The 22,860-nt window shown below is 42.4% G+C and overlaps 1 protein-coding gene across 5 annotated transcripts in view; it reads left to right on the forward strand.

The window, feature by feature from the left end:
- DVL1 (dishevelled segment polarity protein 1) overlaps positions 1 to 22,860 on the forward strand; it is a 90,718-nt gene that overhangs the window by 24,171 nt on the left and 43,687 nt on the right. For all 5 annotated transcript variants that reach the window (XM_074609500.1, XM_074609497.1, XM_074609498.1 and 2 more), the window contains exon 2: positions 10,463 to 10,532. In XM_074609500.1, coding sequence (XP_074465601.1) covers positions 10,463 to 10,532 — 70 coding nt within the window. The remainder of the gene's footprint in view (positions 1 to 10,462; positions 10,533 to 22,860) is intronic.

The following is a 22,860-nucleotide window of genomic DNA, read 5'->3' on the forward strand; positions in this document are numbered from 1 at the left end:
GGCTATGTTTTTTTTGACCTAGCTTTATTATTGTAATGAGGTACTTCTAAGAGAGCACAAAAGGAACATTTCACAGAGGAATAAGAATTGATTCTTATCTGGACGGCTCTCATGTAAGTTTAGCATTTCTCGTTTTGTGTTGTTTGGCAGCTGACACCGTATCTGTCCTGGTTGTGTGACACCTTTGTTGAAAATGAATTGAATAGTTGTAATAAGAGGTCTGGATTGCTACCATATCCAATGGTTACTTAGAATGGTAGAAATAAACTCACTTTACTTCAAGTTGACTAGGAAAAATGCTCTATTTTCTAAGGCCGCATGTTGAACTTGTTTCTTTCTTGTTTTTTATAGGTATGAGCCATGGGCTGTCTGCGTGCCATTTTGGATGCATGATAGCAAAGAGTGTATCTGTCTTAGTTTGAATCCTGTTAGTGTGGGAAGCCCTTGAAATAATTTGTGGCAGCACGGGCTTAAGTGTGGTCTGGCAGCCAGAGGAAGAACCGGAGTCCCTAGTGTAATCCATGGACTGTAATGAATTTTGTGTAACTACATCACTGCTCTTGTCATTGCTTGAGCCAGCTGTGTTAAAACTAACTGGGATTTAGTACCTTGAAATGCTTCTTTGTCCGTGTCGATATCCAGCAGTTGAATTTCAGGCTTAGGCTGAGGCGTCCATGCTTCTGGCTGGAGGTCCAAGAATAGTGGCTGCGAAGTGATGCTTTTTGCATGTTGATGAATTAAAGTTATGTTATTCCAAAACATCCTTAGGGATGATGTGAGATCTTGGGCGTTCACGGAACTCTTAATGCTTGCCAAGTGACTTTGAAAGGACTGGACGCATAGCTAAAAGTACGTACTATTGGAGTCAGTTTGTGCTGAGGGAGGCTATATTACCAAAATCAGTGTTCCCTTTGCACAAAAATACAGATTTTCTTGGTGGTATATGGTAGGTAGAGCGGCCAATCAATGCGGCTGGGGGCTGTTGACGATCAGCTAAAAGCATCATGAACCTTGCCTTTCAGAACTGGCTTGGAGAATGGCGCTTGGACTGCATGTTAGAAACCGCAACGTCTCAATGAATCGGTATGTGGCTCTCAGCGTGCGAGGTCATGACCTGACTTCAGCCTGCAGAGGCTTAGGTTTTCAACAGGCTGTGCCTCTGCCTTGACTTTGTGTGAATGTCATCCCGAAGTGCTATTTTGAGTGTCCTGCTCTGGAGTTTTGAAGATAATTGCACCCTGGGGAAAGCAAAATCAGAGCCAGCTGTTTCAAATGGGCATTCCACAACCAACTTGCTGCTGGCAGTAGCCTCTCTTTTACAGTGTTTTTCCTAGGTTGTTTTCAAGAACTATTTAATTTTATGGGGGCTTGTTAATATTTATTGTTTTGTAACTAACACATTGAACTGCGACTTGGAAATCTGGGTTCAGGTCACAATTATGCTGACCTGTCCCTTTGTATTGTGACTTCTTTGTCTTTACGGGAGAGGTGCTGATATGTGTCTGTCCCTTGGGACAGCTCCAAGAATGGATTCATTAACACCTGTGAGTTTGTAATGTAGTCACATAAATAATTTACGGAACAGTGTGGGGGTTAGGGGGAAAAGGGAAATAATAGAAAAGAGAGAAGACTGTCAGTGCGGTGAAAATGCTTTGCTTGTTATGGACAGTTTGGCCAGTTCTATTCCAAACCCTTTCTGAGGGAGTAGATGGTACTGATAAAAAAAAAAAAAAAAAGGTAAGGTCTTAGGAATCTAAAAGTCAACCATTTGCTTGGCTTCTCTGTGTGCATAATTAAGAGTAACCTTTTTTCTACTGGGTTTCATGGTTTAACACTAGCCAGCAATTAAGCACCACGCAGCCGCTCGCTCACTGCTCCTCCCCCCCGCATAGGGATGGGGAGGAGAATGGAAAAAAAGAAAAAAGTAAAACATTTTTTGAGATAAAGACAGTTTAATAGGGCAGCAAGGGAAGATAATAATAATAGAATATACAAAACAAATGATGCTTCTTGTGTGCCTCCTCGCAGAACATGGGAAGCTGAAAAGTCCTTGACCTTAGTATAAGCACTACTTAGCAACAACTAGAACATCAGTGTGTTATCAATATTATTCTCATACTAAATCCAAACAACAGCAGTATACCAGCTACTAGGAAGAAAATTAACTCTATCCCGGACAAAACTGCACCCTAGGTTAGCTGATCATGGAGCGGAAGGTAACACTATGCACAATTGGGGCTATCAGTGCTAAAATCAAAATAGACTAATTTCTATAGATATCAACTTATAATGCCATAAATGCTTGTATTTTAGTGTGGTTTTCACACCTTGAGCGTCTGCACAGCCACTGAAATATTGTTAACTAAGGAGTGGAGAAGCAATTTGTGTTCCCTCTATGCTATTGCTCTTTAACAGTCAGTCATAAATATTTTAAAATACTTAATTGGAAGCCATTTCTCATGGGTACTACAAAGTGCACTATATTTGGAGACCCTTTCAAGACAATGGGCAGAGGATCTGGCGAGGGTCTGGAGCCTAACACAAGTCAGGCCGTTCTGCACTTGACTTGAAATGGAAGGATGAGACAGATCTGGGCTGGGAGCCCAAGTACCAGTTGGTTCAAAACACGTGGAACCTTTTAGTATGAGTCACTGTGTCAGACTGTTGCACTTGGTAATGACTGATAGGCCTTTAAAAGTGCTTTGAGTGTGATGCAGATGGCTAAACTGGATTGCTGTAGATGAAAATTCCCCTGCTCACAGGCGAGGCAGCTGTAACGCACGTAATCTCTGCTTTCCTCCCTCCCTCACACGCTCCTGTTGTTCTTTTCGGATTCACGTGCCGGGATCTTGCTTAAGCAGAACTCTGGGTTTCTCTAACCAAGTAATGAGGCTTTCTGCTGCTCGAATGTCTATATTAAATAGTCGTCAAGGAACTTTTAAACATGAAGATCTCATAATTTTCTTGTAGTAAGAGGGAGTGTAATAGGCCAAATGACCTCCTCAAGGTCATACAGGGGTTTGGTGCCAGAGTGGAGCCTAAACAAATTTAGTTGTCCTTGAGTCCCAACTCATTGCTATAAAAAATGAAGCTTTACGTTTGAAATGAAAGGCAGGTTCAGGCTGATTCTCTCCTAGGGAATACAGCAGTTCTTGCTTCGTTCATGTGCTTAAGCTCAGGTCAGTATCTGGTATGGGACCTAAGTGCCAAAACTTTACGGTATCCTGCCGTTCTCCTGAAAGATGATAAACTATCCCTACTGTTCTAGAAGGCTGGCATGACAAACTGCGGGATGTGCCCCCAGGAATAGAAGTGAGTGGAGAAAACAGGGAAGAGGCAGTTATGTGGGCAAAAGTGTTTAGTGTGGTGATGAAGATCAGATGTGGCAGAGGATAACCGGTGTATAAACATAGGAATGCATTAACTGTTAATTGCAGACAGAATCGCTGAGACTGTTTAGATTTTTAAAAGTGTTAAGAATAACGTGAGTCAAAGAGTAGCATGTAATTACATGAATGAAGAAAAAGAGTGTTTCTTAACGCATTTGTCACCTATGCAGGAAGAGGCGACTTCCCTAACACCCATTGCACGCAGTTTCTGGCTAAAATTCCTACAGAATCTGTAAGAAGGAGCTGGTGTGCGTGGTGGAAGGCCAGGAGGTAAACCTCAACCTGGGGAGTGCTGTCACAAGAGCTGACTTTATAAATGGCTTCATGCAGAAGGGACGTTGAACTTGTGTAGCCGGGCCTCTGCAGATCATGCAGCTTTGTTAGGAGAGCTCTCGCGTGCATTGCAGCTAGGTATCTTTTTTTGAAGAGGATTTTGTTCCACGGTTGGGTGTGTCATTTATGTCATAATTGTGGGTAGCATGTTCATATTCATTTTTGACAGGTTTATGTGTGAGTTGGCGTACCAAAGTGCATATATGGAAAGGCAAAGCACTGTCAGTGTTTATGAATAACAACCTAAAAAGGAGAACGGTGGTTCCGCTCTGGCTCTGTGGTATTTTGAGGGGTGATTGGCGTGAGCTTTCCGCAGAGCAGCACTGTAGGGCTGCCTTGGAACTGGCAGCTCGTTCCCTGCTCGCCAGCTCAGTGGGGTGCAGGCAAGATCTGAGGCTTTCATGCATCACAAAAGGCTGCAGATCTTTTGTGTTGAGCAGAGCCCTTCTCTGCTGCACTGCGTTATGGTGTTTATTTGCTCGGCAAAAAGATTCCTCTTCTCCTCCCCTCTTTCTTATTTCCAGAATAAATATTATATCCTAGCCAAGCCTCACCTGTAAATTCAGTGGGTGGCTTTATTTTCATTAATTTCTCTGAGTTGGAAGGGTGGCTAAAGGCTCTCTGTGTTGTGACCTCAGCTACAAAAAGTCTAAAGTTTTAATTCTGCATTGAAGGTTCAAACTGAAATGTTAATCAGCTTCAGAAAGACTATTTTTGGAGCTGCTGCCTTGGATTCCAGTTGAGTCGTTGCATTTTGCCACGTGATCAGAAGGGTGAGAGGGTTTTTTTCTTTCTCTGCATGTCAGCTGTTTGCTACTGGGTTTGCTGTGTGCAATCTGCACTTTAAACTGTCCTTAAAGCAACTGCATGTCTTTATTTAGGTTTTCCTAAAAATGGCTGTCTTCTGTCATTTACTTTTGTATTGTAGTCTGGTTTTCAGAGATGTTTATATTCTGCATGGAAGTTTGGCCCAATATTGCCAGGCAAGATGCAGGGGGTAGTTCGAAAAGTCTGGATCTTCTTCAGAAAGGGCTTCTTCCTGGGGAGCTTTAAAAATATTTTTTCATGGCTGGTAAAGTCAGAAGAGTTTCTATGAAGCAGCTAGCTAGCGTCACTGGAGTGTAATACTGCTGCTGTCGGTCTGACTGCTAGTCCAATGCACAAATATCTCTCGAAATACATTAGAAGTTGGGAGCTTCCAACGCAAAAGTTGCTTTTCAGTGAGCTTAGAATCTGCAAAAGCAATTAGGAGAATCTTACGAACAGCTTCCCTTAGTATTAATTCATTGTGGATGTGGATTTATAATTACTTACAATTTTACTAATTTAAACAGGTTTTTTGAAAACTTCATAAGTAGAATGAAGTTGCCCATAGAAGTTGTGGAACTTCCATCCTTGGAGATACTCAGAACTTGACTGGACATGGCCCAGAGCAACCTAATCCCACTGTGTGCTGGAGGTTGGACTAGGTGACCCCTGGATTTCTCTTCTCCTACGCGGTTCTGTGAATCAAAACTAACATCTACATAATCTCTTACCTGCCTTTTCTGGTGACAGGAGTCACTGAAGATATGTATAGAACAAATGAATTAATTACTTTGCTTTCTTTCTACGGATCTCCAAGCAAGTTATAAAAAATAACAAAAGAAGCTTCTCTGCCCCTTCTCCCGTCAGTAAGGGACAATGAGAGAGTTAAGATTTGATTATGATCACAGTGACAAGATGGGAATAATCTGGTATATTGGGATGCACCATTTGGGGCATGGTATGCGTTAACCTAGAGTGAATGTGTAGGGGCCGCACCACTGTCTCGACCCTGTGTTTCCCATGTGTGTGGCCATGGAAGATTGGGACTGCAACTGGTGAATCAAGCAAAGGAGAATTTCCTTGCTAACCTCATTTTTTCTGAGTAGAAGGAAAAAATCATCTAGATAATTCTGGAGATTAAGTCTCTCACAGGCGTGCATGATGCAATCAAGATGCAACTGTATGCAACACTATCAAACCCAGTGTTTAATATCCAGTTGCCTAAATGCTTATGAATCAGAGAGTCATTAGAGGTTTGTGGGGTTCACTTGGAATTCTTAATATGGAGTCAGCACATATTCGGAGGCAGCAAACTGCTTGGCAGAGGGTTGGGAGTGAGGGTAAACCTAAACAATCCTTGGTTTTTGGGCTAGAGCCCTCTTTGCAGGAAAACAAGGAGTCAGGATGCTGTGAGGGTAACCAGGAGAGTGAACCTGTCATAGAAGCAGGTGAGGTATGAGAGGGTGAACAAGACTGGTTTTGGTAAATGCACCATACACCTATTTGCGCAGAATAGGGTGGTAGCAAAGTCAGAGGATCCAGACACAATTCCAGGAAGCGAGAGGAAGGAGGGGCTGTTACCAGCAGTGATTGTTTCATTTAGTAATTAATTCTTAAATCTCCTCTAAGTCAAATAAAGCAGAGGATGTGAGCTTCTGAAAACTATTCCCTCCTCCCCTTCCCCGCACATCCGCACCCTTTTTTGCACATACTCTTTCTAAGTGAAGACTGTTGGTGTGAGATTTGATCATGGGGAGCTTGCTGGCAACGTAGAGCGGGTGCTTGGGGGTGTTCAGGGGTGTGGGGTCTCTTTCATGATCTGTCACTGATGTACTGTGTGATCTTGGGTGAGTTGTTCCCTGATGTTCTTCTTTTACCTTCCTTTTACCTGATAGATCTGTTTGAAGGATGAACTAAAGGATGTGATAACCTTGAGTAACCTGGTCTAATGGGAGGTGTCCCTGCCCCTGGCAGGGGCGTTAGAACTAGATGATCTTTGAGGTCCCTTCCAAATCTAACCATTCTATGATTCTATAATGTCTTGGGCACCAAGGTATCTGGAAATGACTGGTTTGTTCTGTTACCGTTTGGTGTTTGTTGAGTGGTAGCGTTGTAAATGGCTCTATGGGTAGGTGTTTATTTGCTCTCTTTTCTCTGTCCCAGAGTGGCTTATAACCCGGGTTAAGCAGAAGATTGTATGTGCTGCAATGGAGACTGCATGTGTTCCACCTTGCCGGCAATTCCAGGGGCACTGTGTTGCCAGGAGGCAGGATGGACCTAGGAAGCAAATACCCCCTCTTCTGAAGGGAAGCTTTAACTCTATGAGAGCAGGGCGTGTGTTTCTTGGTATCAGATGGTCTTTGTTCTTATTATCAAATAGTAAGTCCGTTAATGACTGTGTTTGAGAGCACTGGTGTCATATCTCCACAGTGGACCACATCCAATACCAATAGAATTTTCTTCACCTCAGTAGGAGGTCTCTGGCAGATCCTTCCTTGTCATGCTTGGCTTGGGTCTAGGTTGTGAACCCATTAGTTAGGACCTTAAGACCCTGGTCTTAAGCTGCTGTATATATTAGTTCTTTATGGACCGCGTGTGTTTCAAGAGCAGACAACAACATGGGCCTCCCTCGGCCCTTGCGTCTTAAGTTCTTGTAGAGCAAAAGACGTTGTCTTGAGTATGAAGTTATCCTCAGACTGAAGCATATGGCTGCAACCGTTCATATTCCTTTCTTGCCTTCTCTCCACTGCTTCCCCTTCCAGAGGATTGAAAGGAGCCGTGTCTTTACTACAAATAATGATTTGTAAAACAGTGATATTTGAAATTAGTGGCTGCTGCTGTCTTTGATGTTCTTGGCACTGTTGATTGCTACCCAAAGCAAGCTGGGAATTACAGTCTGTCATTCTCCTGCCTCATAGCTCAAGGCTATATTTAGTAGTTCAAGTTGCAACAGATCTGGAAGTCGTTCCCTTTAGCTGCAGCAGAAGCCTAATGCTGTGATAGAGCGTGTTGTTTTGTAAGTGGTGACTTCAGTGTGCCGGTTTTCCATCGCGAGGACAACGGAACCAGTCTGTGCAGTATTGCAGGGATATCCTGACTGCCACTCCGTGTGTCGAGTTCAGAAAGACCCCCAGGCCTTTGCTCTGGATTGAACCTCACAATCTGTATGTTTTTAGTGCTTGACTTTTGCCTAAGTCCTAGAGCCTGGTGAGAACTTCTGGATATAATTTCTGGGTTGCAGTAAGTGTCATTTCCTTATTGGAGGGGAGAAAAAATACTGTCATTGAAAACATGCAGCTGGCAAGATAAAATTACTGCAGCATCTTTATTTGCTGATCCTGCAATTGCGTCTTTGCTGAGTGAGTGTTCTCTCCGGGACTTTATGAAAAGGAAAAGATCATGTTTGAATTCAAGTTAGTACACTGGGGCTGGAGATCCATGCAAATGTTGAAATCTTCTGTCTGCACGCAGAGTTTGCAGCTCCAGAATTACAGGTCTGAGAGCTTCATTGAATTGTCAGAGGTTTTTAAAGCACTGAGCATGAGTTGATTTCAATGGCGTTTACTCTTAATTGTCTCTTTAGAGTCTAGGTATAAATGACTAAAACCAATAATGAAACCACATGATCTGTTTCCTGGTGCCAAAAGGTGAAGGGAGGACAGATGCATTAGGAGTTAAATGAATATTTTAAAATGTTTTTCTTTCCAATAATAGGAAAGGGGTGAAGTCCACCTAATATTGTACTGCTAGCCATTAACAATGCAAATAAATGTGGAGAAAGAAGAGAATGTTCTTTCCTTCTTTAAAAAAATGGATTAAAATGTGCAGATGCAGGTATTAGTGGTGGTGGTATTTAGTCCTGATTTTCCAAAAGTAAGATGGAAAGAAACTCTTTGTCCATTTGCTCTCTTCTCTTCTCCTTCCTGACCAATTTTTATCCCCGCCTCATAATACGACACTGTTTCATGCATAGTCAGTTACTTTGTGGCTATTGTGGTTTTTTTTACACAGCAACAAGAAACACAAAAACATAAATAAAGGAAAATGTGGTTGTGGAACCACAAATTTTTATTGAGTTTGACTAGACTTCAGGTTGGCTTTGTTAAAGCTTAGGGATTGTCAAACACAAATTGTCCCCGTTCCCCTGTGTAGGGACTTGAGGCCAGAAATCTATTTCTGTTACAAATCTACTGTTTGACTTGTTATAAACATCCCACCATATCTCTCCTCTGCCCGCGTCAGACAGCCCCGACTCTGAAGAGCTTTCCCGGGTGTGTGTACAGGGCCTCGGTCAAAAGGTTCCCAGTTTTGGTTGGAGCCCTTAGGTAACAACAAGAATGTCTTGAGTATTGACATCAACATGCAGTAGTAAAGCCTTATATTTAAGAGCAAACCTGGTATTTTTTGCAGTTGAGTGACTTTCTATTAGTTAGCTCAGTTCCTTCAAGCTCTATATTAAAAAAAAAAAAAAAAAAAGGCAAAACACCCTTATGCTGGTAAAACAAATTCATGGAATAGAATCATGGAATATCTCAAGTTGGAAGGGACCCATAAGGATCATCGAGTCCAACTCCTGCTCCTCGCAGGTGTCACCCTGTCTGCTTCTCCTCTTCTCCTCCTGGAGGGTAAGTCTCTGGAAGATAAGGCAGTCTGACATTGAGCTGAATTTTAAATTTAACCACCAATACTTTAAGTTTACGTTTTTACTGTAGTCTTCTTGAGTCACTAGAAATGATGAGGTAGAGTTTTTAGAGAGGCCACGCTATCTGTTCCAGGTTTGTCCACATTTAGTTTTTATGGCCACATAGTAAAACCTCATAAATGGTCATTGGCTAATATGTCTGTAGGCATGTTATCTATGTTTTATCTTTCTGTATAACTCTACAATCTTAATTTTGTCTCCTGTTTTAGAGACAGCTGATAAAATTTTATTTCTTCGTTTTTATGTCTGTGGCCCTCACTGTTCTTGCGTGAGTCCAGCAGCTGTTTCCCTGTTGCATCCTTAAATCTATCTTCTGTCATTTTAATTTTGCTGTGATTCAATTTACTAGTAACTTGTAGAAGTGCTGATTTTATTCTCCTTAATGATAAGGCTTTGCATTCCGGATTAAGCTTTTTATCAAGAAGGCTTCAGAATGGCTCCTAGTCAAGAAGGCTTCAGAATGGCCCCTAGCTGAATGCTCTCTTGGCGTTGCATCTGTTGGACAAGGAGAGGGCTCCGGGAGGGAACTTGGTGCCGCCTCTGTGGCACCTCTGGGCTTGACCATGGTGGCTCTTCCCCTGACAGGGCCTGGCCTCAGCCTTGCTGACCATCTTGAAACCATCCTGGAGCAAAAGGAGGGAGGCATAGGGAGCAAGAGAGATGTGCGGCTGGCAAGGGTGGGAAGAGAGCTTGAGTTAATGAAGAAGGTTGAGATGCTTGGCTGATGTACAGGGGATGAGGGTTCAACGTGAAGCTTGACCACAGCTCTTGCAGCGCCGTGGGGGGAAGGCACTGTGCTTTGGCCCTAAATCCAGTCTAGGAATTGAGGTAATAGTCCGTCCTTTGCCGACAGAGTGGCCTTAACTTGTGATCTGTGATCTCTGACACAGACACTGCACACAGACACAGTGGGATTTCAGTCACCATCAGATCTTTAAAAATTGTGGTGAGATGGAAGACACCGAAGTGGGGAAAAATGTTTGTAATTATTTTTGTGCCTACCAATTTGCGATGGTTGTCTGGAAAGGTACTATTCTACCCTTTATTTTTACTTGCTTCCTTTGTTCTGATAGTCACACATTCTTCAAAAAGAAAACTTGCTGATACCAACATTTTAGTAAAAATCCGTATTTTTCCTGGACCGTTTAAGAAAACCACTGTCTCTTCTGATCCGGTGTAATTTCAACCCCTTGATTTTCTTCCTATTGTTTTTTGTCTTTTTGTTTTCCAGGGTGGTAAAGGAGGAGATCTCAGATGACAATGCAAAGCTACCTTGCTTCAATGGAAGAGTGGTGTCCTGGGTATGTTGGCTTGTGCACGCGTGTGTGGTGTGATACAGTGGGGCAGGAGCGGGGTTGGTACAAAGATCCTGATTTTTAGAAGTGTTTTGAATCTCAAATTACATGGAAGCCAAGGCTTAGTTTTTTATTATATCTGTAACATCCCTAAGTATCCCTAAGTAACATACCCTGAAACTAAGTAATCTGTTTTAAAAATAAAAGTCCACAAAGGTGTGTGGGCCTGCAAAGGTGATTTAAACTAGAAACCTTTAATATTAGTAGCATGTTCTGTCGTCTTTTCTTTCCCACTGTTATCTTTCTTCCTTGTATCCTAAGTATTACTGAATCTGATGAAGGGATCTGAAGTAATGCTGTAAAACCTTACAAAATAAGGCTACACTTTAAAAACATTTCCTTGCTTACCTTTTGTTGAAACCAATAAGAGCCAAACTGTAATCCTTGTTTTAAAAAAATAAAAATAAAAATTGTCCCGCAACATAAGGTTACATGTAAGAGGCAGCTTGCTGTCGGTAGGAGAGTGGAAGCACACTTTCGTCTGTGTTACACAGTCAGAGTTCTGCCAAATCATTGAGTTTTAATACTGTCCCTAAATAGCTAAAAAAACTTCTTCAAAAACAGCTAAACGTGATATTGTAGGGGATTTTGGTTATGTTATTTTATTTTCAATGTATTGTGGTAGTGCCTGGAAGGTTTAAATGAGGTTTGAATCTCTGAGCTAAACATTGTGCATGCATTCAGTAAAAAGACACAAAAATTTATAGCCTTGGAAAAATAAGCAGGGCAGAGGAATTTGGGCTGTAAGTAATTTGTCCCGTTACAGAGGAAGTCAGCGGTCCTGCTGCTCATCCCAGCGATCCTGCTGCTCATCCCAGTGACTCTGCTGCTCAGCAGATCACATCCCCCTTATTCTTTCTCTTGTCTGTTTTTAATGTGTTAATTTCTCCAATATGCCATGATATTTGTTTGTCACCTAACTATAGTTATTAATTACTGTCTCCTAAACGTTACACAGCCCTTCGGGTTGCTTCCCATTGAAAGAACAGCAGGAAACAATGTGGGCTGTTGCTGCAATAGCCGATCGCTTCTCCGCATGTTTCGATCTTTAGACACGTTATGATCTTCTTAACGCGGATGCAGTAAAAGTCTGTTGCTCTCTAGTGTGACTGTCTGCAAAATAGTTATTCCCACCTTCAGATTATGTTTGGGGCACAGATAAACACATGGATAAATTTGGTGTTTGGCCATTTCATGAACATATTTCTCCACCTGTGGATAGGAGGTTTACGGCTGTCAAGGTGGATTAAAGTGGTTGTGCACCTTTAGGCAGCAAAGAGGGCACTAGTATTTTAGATTTTAACACCAAAAAAAGCATTTGGAACAGTCTGCTGTTTTGATATCCTCTTTCAAACTGACCTTACAATCCTGGGTATTGGGAACATAATAGAGGACAAGAAGAACTGTATGTTTTTCCCAAAACTCAAGTTTGACTCGAGTACAGAGTGATGCTTTGTGAACAGTTTGGCTTCAACAAGTGATGTGAGTAGGGTTAGAAATCATAGTGCTGTCGTATGAGAACTCCTCTGAAGTAACTAGAGACATTGGACAGCCTTTCAGCATTGGATATATGTTTGCAGTCTTCCTATTTCCAGTAGGATGAAGGTAAGTGAGAAAGTAGTAGTAGTAACGTTATGTTTATAAGAGGTTTTTCCATCTGCACAGTTAGGACAACTGAGGCTACTTGGGATCCTCAGCTGGAATGAACTGCCATGTCTCCATCTCTTTCTTCAGGCCTGCGCAGATTTTAGGAGCTGAGGGTTTTGCTCACACGTTTACAACCAATACCCCTAAAATATTTCAGCATCCTGGTCACTGAAATTATACAGGATAAGAACATCTGTCTGAGCCTTGCATACAGTCGTGCTGGGTAGCTTAAAGTTTCTAAGCCTGGCTTCTTGTAGACAGGATTCCGTGTGCTTTCTCTATAAAATCAAATACAGTACTGATTGCATGCTGTTGCCTGCAGTAGACTGCATGTGCGCGTTCTATTATTGTGTAAGGAAAGCGCAATGTATATTTTGAACATCAGTTTGACTGGGAGATTGTTCTTAAGTAATAGTGCCTTGTGGTTCATCCCATCCAGCCCCTGCTGGATTCTAAGCAGCTGAAAACGTTGCTCATGTGAGGGCAGGGGCTGGCAGATGAATGAGCTCAGCTGTATTGTACAATGTTATCACTTCTTTCTGCTCTATTGGTTGCTTTCAATTTTAAGGCACTCAGACTCTGGCAACTGTGTAGTCCCAACAGGTTCTTAGTATTAGGCAAGCAAAGTACACAGCTTTTTAATGCATGAACTTAACTTTAGTCCTCCTACACACTCAAATGTGTACAGAATATTAAGCACTTACTAGATTTTGTATTAAATTGAGGAGTTAAAAATGGGGAGAATGTTCTCCCTTAAGTCTGTTCTCTCTTAAAAGTTAGTTGTTTTGTCACTGGGAAATTCATTCAGAAGGAAAAGCTACTTTTTTTTTCTAGGACCCCCATACCTTGCTTTTGGCCTTTGTGCTCCAACTTTTTGACTCAGCAGCAATAGCTGACTAAGAACCAGTGTGACTTGTGACTTTCAAAGCTGTTCATAGAACTTAGCCAGGTGTTTCCACCCAGCAGTGGGTGTGAGGCAGCTAGATACCTTGGTTTGAAAACCAGTGAGTGTTTCAAAGCAAAGTTGTGCTGATATAACTTTGGGCAGCAGGGAAAGAAATGAATGCAATAGGGATCCGTCTACTTGCCTCCACAAAGAAGGGCAGATCCCCACGTGTTGTGGTCCGTGGTGGGCTAAATTGATTGTCAAAAGAAACGCTCATTCTCTGGAATAAAATCACTGGCATTAGAGAACAAAATTAATGTTTAAACAAACAAACAGCCGTGATCTTTGAGACCTGATGGCCCACCTAGAGCGCAGTGGGACCCAGTGCAATGTTCTTTCTTAATGAGGTTGTTGGCTTATGTCCGTTCTTGCGCAGGAACTGAGCGTATGACAGTGATAACTTCTCCAAGTCCATGGCTGAACATACGTGCTAACGGCCACTGGTGTGCTGTAAGGTCCTTTCTGTTTTGAGGGGCTGGAGATGGCTGAAGGGCTCAATGCTGCTGAATGTGCTGCTTTTGGGATATGCTTGAGCTATGAAAGGCGGTGGTGCTGTTTTTGTCTTCAGTCCAAGGATTACTGTGAGCTATAGCAATGGTGTTCTGACAGTATGGGAATAGATTGTACGAAAAGGGATTTCATGTGTAATTAACAAGCTGAAGAGAGCATCCCGAAAGCTTCAGATAAAAAAAGGCTATGAAGATGTCATTTATGTTGCCATAGCTTGAGAGTGGCATCTGTTTTAAAAGCAAAGGAGAAATTAATAGTAGTTCTTATCAGGAGAGCAAATTAATCCTGAGAACCCCTTTCCTCCGTCTCAGCGTGTAACACTTTCACTGTATTTGCTCCTCAGCGTCATTCACTCCCTGTTTCTTCCCCTTTCTTCCAAGCTACTGAACCGATAAATATTAATTCAAACAACAGGCTGATATTCAGATTGCCTTCTGCATCCCTGAACTGGGTCTCCTCTTCCCAACACATTCAGGAGCGTGGAAGTGTTTGTTTTTATCTATGCGATCTAATTAAAGAATGTATCTTTTGCATTGGTGATTCAATACACCGATGATTCATTCTGAACTTGTACAGACTATTTGGGCTCTTCTGTGCAGCAAAATATGACTCAGGTTGTTCCAACAAGGGCCAGCGTTCTTGGAGTTTAAGCAAAAACAAACCCCCAACCCCAAAGTATTCCACATGAATAAGGATGTGGATTATTTCATTCCCCTTTACGTCCCAATTCTTTAACCTCTTCCTCCTTCCCTCTCCCAACCAAAAACCCAAGGGTGTTTTGATCTCAAGTTGAGAGCTGAGTTATTTTCCCAGCTTCTTAAATAATATGAAATATGAAAATATATGCCTTTTCTGTTACCCGCTGAAAATCGGGAGAATATAAATAACAGTAACATCAGAACAAGAATACACACACACGAGTTAAATGCTGTATTTTCATTCTGTGACGATTACTATTTTAATTTCAGAGAAACATTACCATTTCTGAAATGCATTTTAAGAATGAATTCAATTTATTGCGATTCCTATTCCAGTATAGGTTGCTGGCTGCTTTCCAAATGTAGAAGAATGCAGAATCCTTGCTCCAAGGATTTGTACCTTGTTTCAGATCTTCCCACCCATTCCTATTTTTCTATATTACAGTATTGCTTGAAGGCTGCAACCGAGATCAATGTCTCTGCTCCATTCTTTCTCCTTGTGCCGTGCACTGCACGTGTGCACAGTGGGAGACACGGTTGCTGATCCAGATGCCTCAATCTTGTATTTTCTTTGTGTGTCACAACTATTTGCTTTTTCCACATTATGGGTGGGAACTGAGACACAGATGTTTTTTATGTGGGTTTTTTCTTTCCCCTCACGGTCATGTAGAAAGTCTTCTGCAATTGACAGCAGATATTTCATAGTCTGATTACTTGATCTTAAAATCTTCCTTTTTGCCAGTTTTTTAAGATGAGTGTACAGGCAAATCTAAGTTCAAGGTAGCTTTTTAAGTAATGTAACATTTTATTTTCTTGAACATTTAATGGGCGTCCTGGTGGAGAGCAAGGTGACTGTGAGCCAGCAAAGGTGGCCAGCAGCATCCTGGGCTGCATCGGGAAGGCATTGCCAGCCGTTTGACAGAGGTGATTCTTCCCCTCTCGCCAGCCCTAGTGAGGGTACATCTCAAGTGCAGGATCCAGTTCTGCTTTTTCTGTAGCTTTTCTGGTACTTGCATCGTCCTCTTTAATGCTAAGACTATGGCAGTTTCTCATCTACCTTTAATAGACAATATAAAGACAAATTTGGCTTTTCCAAGCCAGAACACAATCCCTCCCTGTTTCTTATGTCTTTTCTTTAGGAGAAGATTGAGTTCAATTTGCCTTTTTTCCTTAGGTGAAATAACATTAGTTCGATGATAAATAGTCAAGTAGTTTTTTAGTTTTAATGCCAGCCCAGGAACTTAATGCACAAGAATCCATTCCGTCTGAGTCAGCAGCCAAGTCTCTAATAGTGGGAATGGTGCTATCGCAAAGATCTAAAAGCAAAATGTGGGGCTTACATTAATGGTTTTAGAGAATTAGTGCTGTAGAGCCTTTTGTGAGCTCTATGCTAAGGCAGGCTCTTCACAGACTGCTGCTCAGCAGCAAACCGCATAATGCCTTATAAACCCTTATTTCAGCTGAGGCAGAGAGAGCACAGACTCTTGCAGGTAGTACGGATAGATACATCGCTTCAAAAGACTTAGACTTTTTCCTCCCATCCCACCCATCAGCTTGTTTCCAAATTTATATGCATATCCCACCAGTTTGGATGCGTTTTGTATCTCTTTTCTCAGAGATTGTACAGCGCACCTTTTGTGGATGATGTTGACAAGGGCTTCTGTTCGCTCTGCTGAACAATCAGCTGGAACATCTGCGTCTGACCTGCATTAGGAATTGCAAATTACTTTTTCCACACTAACACCCATAAAATTGCAGTGCTTATCTGCCTCTATTTGCTGCTAATTACTGGAGGAGTTTTATGTAAATCTTACTGTAAGTTAATTGTTCACAGTTTTGAACCCTTTAATATCCTATTCACTGGAACTTAACAGATAATGGCATACATTTCAGGGCTAGCAAAGTTGGTCTTTACCTTTTGGAAAAACCATGTTTTGGGCAGGTCTGTTTCCTTTTCTGGTTTTTAACATGATGGGTCTGAGCTTTCTTTGTCTCCCGTGTTAGAAAATGTGCATCAGCTGGTAGCAGGCAGCTTGGGATTTTTTCACAAAACCAGCTGTGAGAGTTGTCGTCCTCACTGTAAATCACTGCGATGTATAAGTGAGTATTTCCCATCGAGACACACTTAAAATTGGAACATTAAGTGCCCACGATATAGCTCAGCTGTCTCTGCCCCCGCACCTCCTCTCTTGGCTGGTGCAGTGGCTACTTTGAAGTCTACAAGATGACTGGCATCTAGAAATTTGAGATTTTCATCTTTTTTAATAACATTTGAATCCTTCTATTTGTCATAGGTAGGAACTTTGATCTTGGGTGTCATATGCAGGACTGATTTCCATAAGGGAAAACGTTCAAGGGAGGATCTGCAAGTCTTTAGTTGTTACTTACTTTTGCTGCCCTGGGAACTCAATCTACAGCTCGATTAGTATTGAATTAGAATCACTGCTCCTAATTAACTATTTAAACCTCCTCATCATTCCTCCTATGTCCTGCTTGTTTTTCTCCTCAGCGTCTTAGATCTCCTTCTTTTGATTTCAGGGTGGGGTTTTTTTGTTGATTTTTTTTTTTTTTTTTTTTTTTAAGGACTACAGAATTTGAGACAGAGGGCTACTACTTGGTAGATTCCTTTTCAGAGGTTGACCTTTAGGTTTTTCAACAATATAGAGACTAGCATTAATTGTATGGCAGAGTTCTTCATCGAGTAGTTATCACTGTAAATGGATTTACACAAACACATCTGCAGAAAATAGCTGATACGTGTGCCTGTTCTGCTAACACATACACACACGTATAAAACGTAGGATCCGATTTTTCTCAGGGGACAATTTGTTTTGAGTTCTTTGGGACTGCTTACCTGAGTGATATTATTCTTGCAGTTTTGGGTTTTTTTCAGGTTCAGGTCTTTATTGGGCAATTTGGAAAAATAGCTGGCACAGAAGAGAATACGTTACCTTCAGGCTTTTTTGCAAAAGCTTGAAATGTTCTTCTCTTCTCTTTGCACGGTGCGGCGACAGCCTCCCAGTGCAAACTGGGAATGTGGAAAGAATTGGCTTGTGGCTGCTGTCAGACCGGAGCCAGCCGAGCGGCCGCTGCCAGCAGTTCGCACAAAGTCGGTTGGCTGTTATCTGTGTTTTTTAGGAAGGCTTTGCAACATCTGGGAACAATTCCCCGAGAGGCTGCAGGGAATGTGCACTATTTCCCATTGGCTGGCGGTGATGTCATAGCCTTCTGTCACTCCTCTTTTTTTTCCTTCCCTGTTATCTGGGTGCCAACAGATAATACTTGTCCTGTTTGTACGTAAGCTTTTTAGACACTTTATTTGCAATTACAATTAAAATTGTTGAGGAGAACCATTTAGTCTTCTACCATAGAAGGCAACGCAGGAGCTTCAGGATGTTAAATGATCTTCAGCAAAGTGCTTTGTTGCCTTTCGGCACGTGACTGAGGCAATGAATGAAAATCCACAGAAGCAGATTCTTGTTGATTTGTTGTGCATAAAGTGAGCTGATTTCAGGACCTATTTCTTCTCTTCACAGATTTTATATACCCTCATTCATCTGCTGATAGACTGAATTAACACCCAGGAGGAAATAGAGCTGTGCATGAAATCTGACCCAAAGCGAAGAGGATAATAACACAATATTGTCATGTAGATCATCTTCTATCATGTTCAGAGCTTATAAAGAAGGGAGGTGGGACCACTGAAAACATTCCTAAGCTTTAGGGTACCTGAACAAGTTATTAGGGAAGGATCTGAGTCCTAGTATAGGAGAATGAGATTCCTCTAAGAAAATTAATGACATTTCCTCTAAACTGGGGCTGGAGTGCTAGGATCTCTATGAGAAAGAGATGGGGAAAGAAGCAAACAGGTTAACACGAAGGATGGAGGACCAAAAAAGAATTATCTGAATGAGGAAGCTTCAAAGCTCTATGATCTTATAGTCTTCTCTTTGCTAAAGTGTAATGTTGGGTGGTTCTGGTCTGATATGCACAAGAATTCTCAAATTAGATTTAATCCAAGTTTGAACTGACAGATGCCGTCTGTTTCTAACTGATCAGCACCAGGTGGAGGGAAGGCCTGTGAGGAAATCTTCCTTCCTAAGTCATGTGGCAGAAGGACTTGCTATTGTTTGCAGACACACGAGCACACTCAACCCAGGTCTCTGCGTTGTTCAGGTACCTGTTTTCAGCCAGGCTGAGGAATATGGAAGGTCTCAGATAAAGAGAGAGGCAGGGAATCCTGTGTTTAAAGTGAGCTTGCTGCAAAGCGTCAGTGAAACTGAAATTTGTTGCCCAGCTAGCCTGCTATACCGTGCCGTAAACAAACACCTGCTGTGCTTAACAGAATCTGGGGCTAACCTGCGAAACCATATTTCATGAAGATACGGTATCTTCTCTAAAATGCTAGAAGGTGGCTGATGATAAAATCGCAGATGGAATTGTCAATTTTATTTTGAAACCCAGTCTGCATCTTTCTGTCTCTGAACACTGAAGAAGGTCACCCTTTACCTGGCAGCCACAGTTTTCTTAAAGTTGTTCCTTTTGGCCTGTTACACCTTCTGATTTCCAGGCTGTATCAGCTTGGTCCTGTATTCTCTGAGTGTCTATGGTTGGAGCAAACTCCAAACAAATGTACTGTAGTTTTCAGCAGGAAAAAAGGGGGAATCCTAATCTACCCGGCATAGACAATTCTTGTTACTAAAATAAACATCATGTTCCTGATAGGCTTTTGCAGGCCTTCTAGCAATGTGGAGTCCTGTTGCCTTTGACAGATTTCCTGGTGGAATAAAGGGCCTCATCAGTAAGTCCTTTTGTGCAATTGGTCCTTCGGGAGCAGCCTTCCTGTGGATAATGGGCCATGTCTCTGAAGCTTTGACTTGGGATTTGAGATGTCTGTGACTTTATAGGAAATAATTACTTTCAACTTGTAGATGAATGTGGCTGTTCTGAAGTCGCTGTCAAAATTACAAATGGCTCTTTTGAGGTATTTCTTTAGTTACTGTTATCCGTCCCTCACCTCTCCCTGAGCGGAGAGAAATACCAAGAGCTGCTTCTGCTGCTCTCAGTAACAGTGAGAATTTAAATATTGTAGTTTTCCTGCTGGTAGACTAATAAATATTTAGCCAGATGAGAGTATGAGGGCAGAGCGTACCAATGTTCGCTCTTTCCCCTTCCCAGACTGGTTCTTGTTGGCTGGTATCTTCAGCCATGAATGTTGAACAGTGGTTCCGTGAGCGGGCTGAGTGCCTGCATGAGTTTGTGACGATGTCTGCTGGGTGCTGAGCGCTATAAAAGGCAATCCTTGCCGTAATTAAGTGAAAAACATAAGCAAATGTGGTGTAGAGGAGAAAAAGGGAAATGGAGCTACAGAGAGGCGAATGGATTGATCCAATGCCTCACTGAAGACCAGTTGCTATAATGGGGAGGAAAGGAGGCTTTCATGACGCTGTGAGCATTCGCTGGCCTAATATCACTGTTTGGCTCAGACTGGGGAGCTTAACTTGCGTTTGAGATCCTGTCCATCTTCCTACTGCTCTTCCATCACTTGAATTTGCTTACAACCTGCAGAATGAACTGGTGTGCTTGGCTTTTGTGCCTGTACTAGGGCTTCAGATGGGAAATCTCATTGCTGAAGCGAGCAGAATGGTCACAGACAGTGCACTGAATTCTTATTTCTGCAAACGAGTTCCAAGATAACCGTTTCTTAGCAGGTGCTGGGCAATGCTGGGTGCCCTTCTCTAGCACAGAAGGAAAATTGTACTTTTTGTCAGCGTGAACAGGCTGCGTGGTCTGTTACCGCAGCGTAGAGTAGCAAACTTGCACAGTACGCTGCTGTTTGTGCTGTTGTGAATTGGAAGTGGCTGCGTGGGAATCGCTGGGGACACCAGAAGAACATAAGAGCCTTTTCCAACATGCCAGGGTTGATAATCCTTTCTCCACTTCCTGGGAAAGATTTAGTAGCGAGTGTGACGGTAGGATCTCAGTTGAAAAAACAAACAGCATTCCGTATGATGGGATGAACTGAATCGACAGTTGCAATTAGTTCCACGCTTCTTTATTAATTTCCTCCATGTGCACCACACAGAAGACATCCTTGTTTCCCATTGAGCCACCGTTCTTTGGGGTGTAACCCAGCAGCTGTTGTACAGCCCACAGGCACGCTCTCCAACAGCAAGCAGGACCAACATGGTGCAAGTAAAGGGATGGATTAAAATGCTGCTGCCAGGCAAAGCTGCAGGGAAAGCTTGACAGGTGAAATAGAATTATCAGGGCTGGCTTCTGGCCGGGAAGCCGGGGTTAATACCAGTTTTCTTGTGGAAGCACGGTGAGAAGTCTATAATGTGGCAGTCCAATAGTGCATTATCTTCTTCCCTCGAAGTGATATAATATTGGAGCATTTTATTCCTACCGTGCCTCGTCAAACAAAAGGACGCAATTACAGCTGATAGGATACTTAATGATTTACAGGGTGTCACTTGTTGTTGGAAGAAATGAGGAATTCCTAACCAGCACGGCAAAGCGAGGAGCAGCGATTCTGTGTGCCCACACATGTAGCCAAGGCAGTGACATGTGAATTCTGTCAACAAGCGTACGCCCCCACAGAATCCTTCCTTTTCTGCAGTCGCTGTCAAACCCTCATCGAATTGAAGGCATTTTGCGAGGTGCCTGCAAAGAGGCAGGGCTGCAAACTCGCTACGAAGCTCCATCTGAGTCCAGTATTCCATTGTGTTCGGTGTTCCACTGCCTTTCTCATCCTTTTGATGTTTGGGAAAAACCAGCTTGACAGTGCAGTCTTAATAGTCTTGCTGCATGTGCCATCTTCTACTGCAGATTTTCTTTTCTAGCACAACAGTTTTTTCTGTTGCTGTTTTCTGGTGTTTTTATTAATTTGGTCTGCAGCCTTCTATTTATATTCTAGTGCTCTCGAAGACAGAGATCTGTAACTCAAGAATGAAAGCTTTGATGAAGGGCGAGTGCTCCATTTGTAACCAGACGTAGATCCGGCCAGCCTGTGTCTTGTTTTAACAACGTAATTGCTTCAAGTTCTCTTGCGTAAATCTCTGAAGCAGGTCCTCTTGCAGGAGCTCCCAGGTCCTGGTTATCATAAGACTGAGATCATGTTAGGCAACCTATTTGAACTGTTACACTCTTTGGGTTTTTTATTTATTTATTATTATTCCTCAGGGGCAAAATTCACCCCAAAGGATGTGTCTGAATTACAGCAAGTGTACTTTTTGTGGAAATGCCTGAGCCAGGCTATGGGCAGAGCCGCATGGATCTCGACTTGGGAAGGTAAATGTGAGAAGTTCTGCGCTGGCCGCTGCGTTATCATGGCTGTTGTGCCTATGATTTACTACTTGAAATCTGAAAGACCTTTATCAAGGATTAACAAGCCACTTGGGAACAGGAGATATTGCTACTATCTTCTCTTGAGTTCGAATACATCTTGAGTTTGCTATATCTGGCAGTGAGCTGATTCAAGTTTTAAGTGGTGTATTTCCTGAATGTAGCTGAAAGATTAGTCTGAGTAATTTCTGCAGCCCTCTTCCCTTTATAATGGTAATGGCATAGTCTGAGGCTGTTTGTGACTCTAATCCTGCTGAAGGTCAATGAGAAGCGGGTACCTGGTGCTTTATCCTTCAGGAAATCGCAGGCCAGGGGCGATACTCACAAAGGAGTTGTGTTGCTGCCATGGATTTTGCTTCTGCTCAGCAGCACCCCCAAACTGACCTGCAGCCTCGGTCAGTGCGGTGGGCTTGGCTTCTGCATTGCCAAGGCTTCTTCCTCCAGGAGCAGGGAAGCACTAAAGAACAAATATCCTGAAATATGGAAAGGATTTGTGGTGTTGGCCCATCTCTCTTTTCGCATCAAACTCATCTTTGAGACAGGTGTTGCCATCAGCAAAAAGGCTTAAAGAAGGAACATGTTTTCCTGCTTGCAAATAACTGGGGCCAGGTGCTTTTTTGCATAGCTTGATGCAATTTGGAATGTAAAGGGTGAGGGGATGTATGGATCTTCCCTACACCTCGTTTCTCTTTTTTTTTTTTTTTTTTTATTCTTTTCCTCTCTTTTTTATCCCTTGGTTTGATTTTGCTACTGAAAGCACTTGCACAGAGATTCCTCGGGGGATGAGCCAGGCTCAGAGACTTTCTTGCATCTCCATAATGCCAACATGCTTTCTAAACATCTCCCATTAACTTCCCCACCTGAAAGAAAGAAACCTTAATTATCAAGTTATTAGGAAAGCTCATGTTATTTTTACCTTCAGTGTTTCCTCTGTTGCTCTTGCTTTGGTGATAAGAGACTTTGAATAATGCAGCTGACTCCGCGTGGTGCTGGAGAGCTGTTGTCTTCAGGCAGTTCCTTTTTGACAGCGTGTGTGTGTGTTTGCTTTCTCCTTTTCGTGGAATATGCTCTTAGGAATAACCATACGGCATCCTGAACACCAGTCCCCTCCTCTTCTGTTCCCTCT

This window comes from Larus michahellis, chromosome 16, assembly GCF_964199755.1.
Source record: "Larus michahellis chromosome 16, bLarMic1.1, whole genome shotgun sequence".
Classification (NCBI taxonomy): Eukaryota; Metazoa; Chordata; class Aves; order Charadriiformes; family Laridae; genus Larus; species Larus michahellis.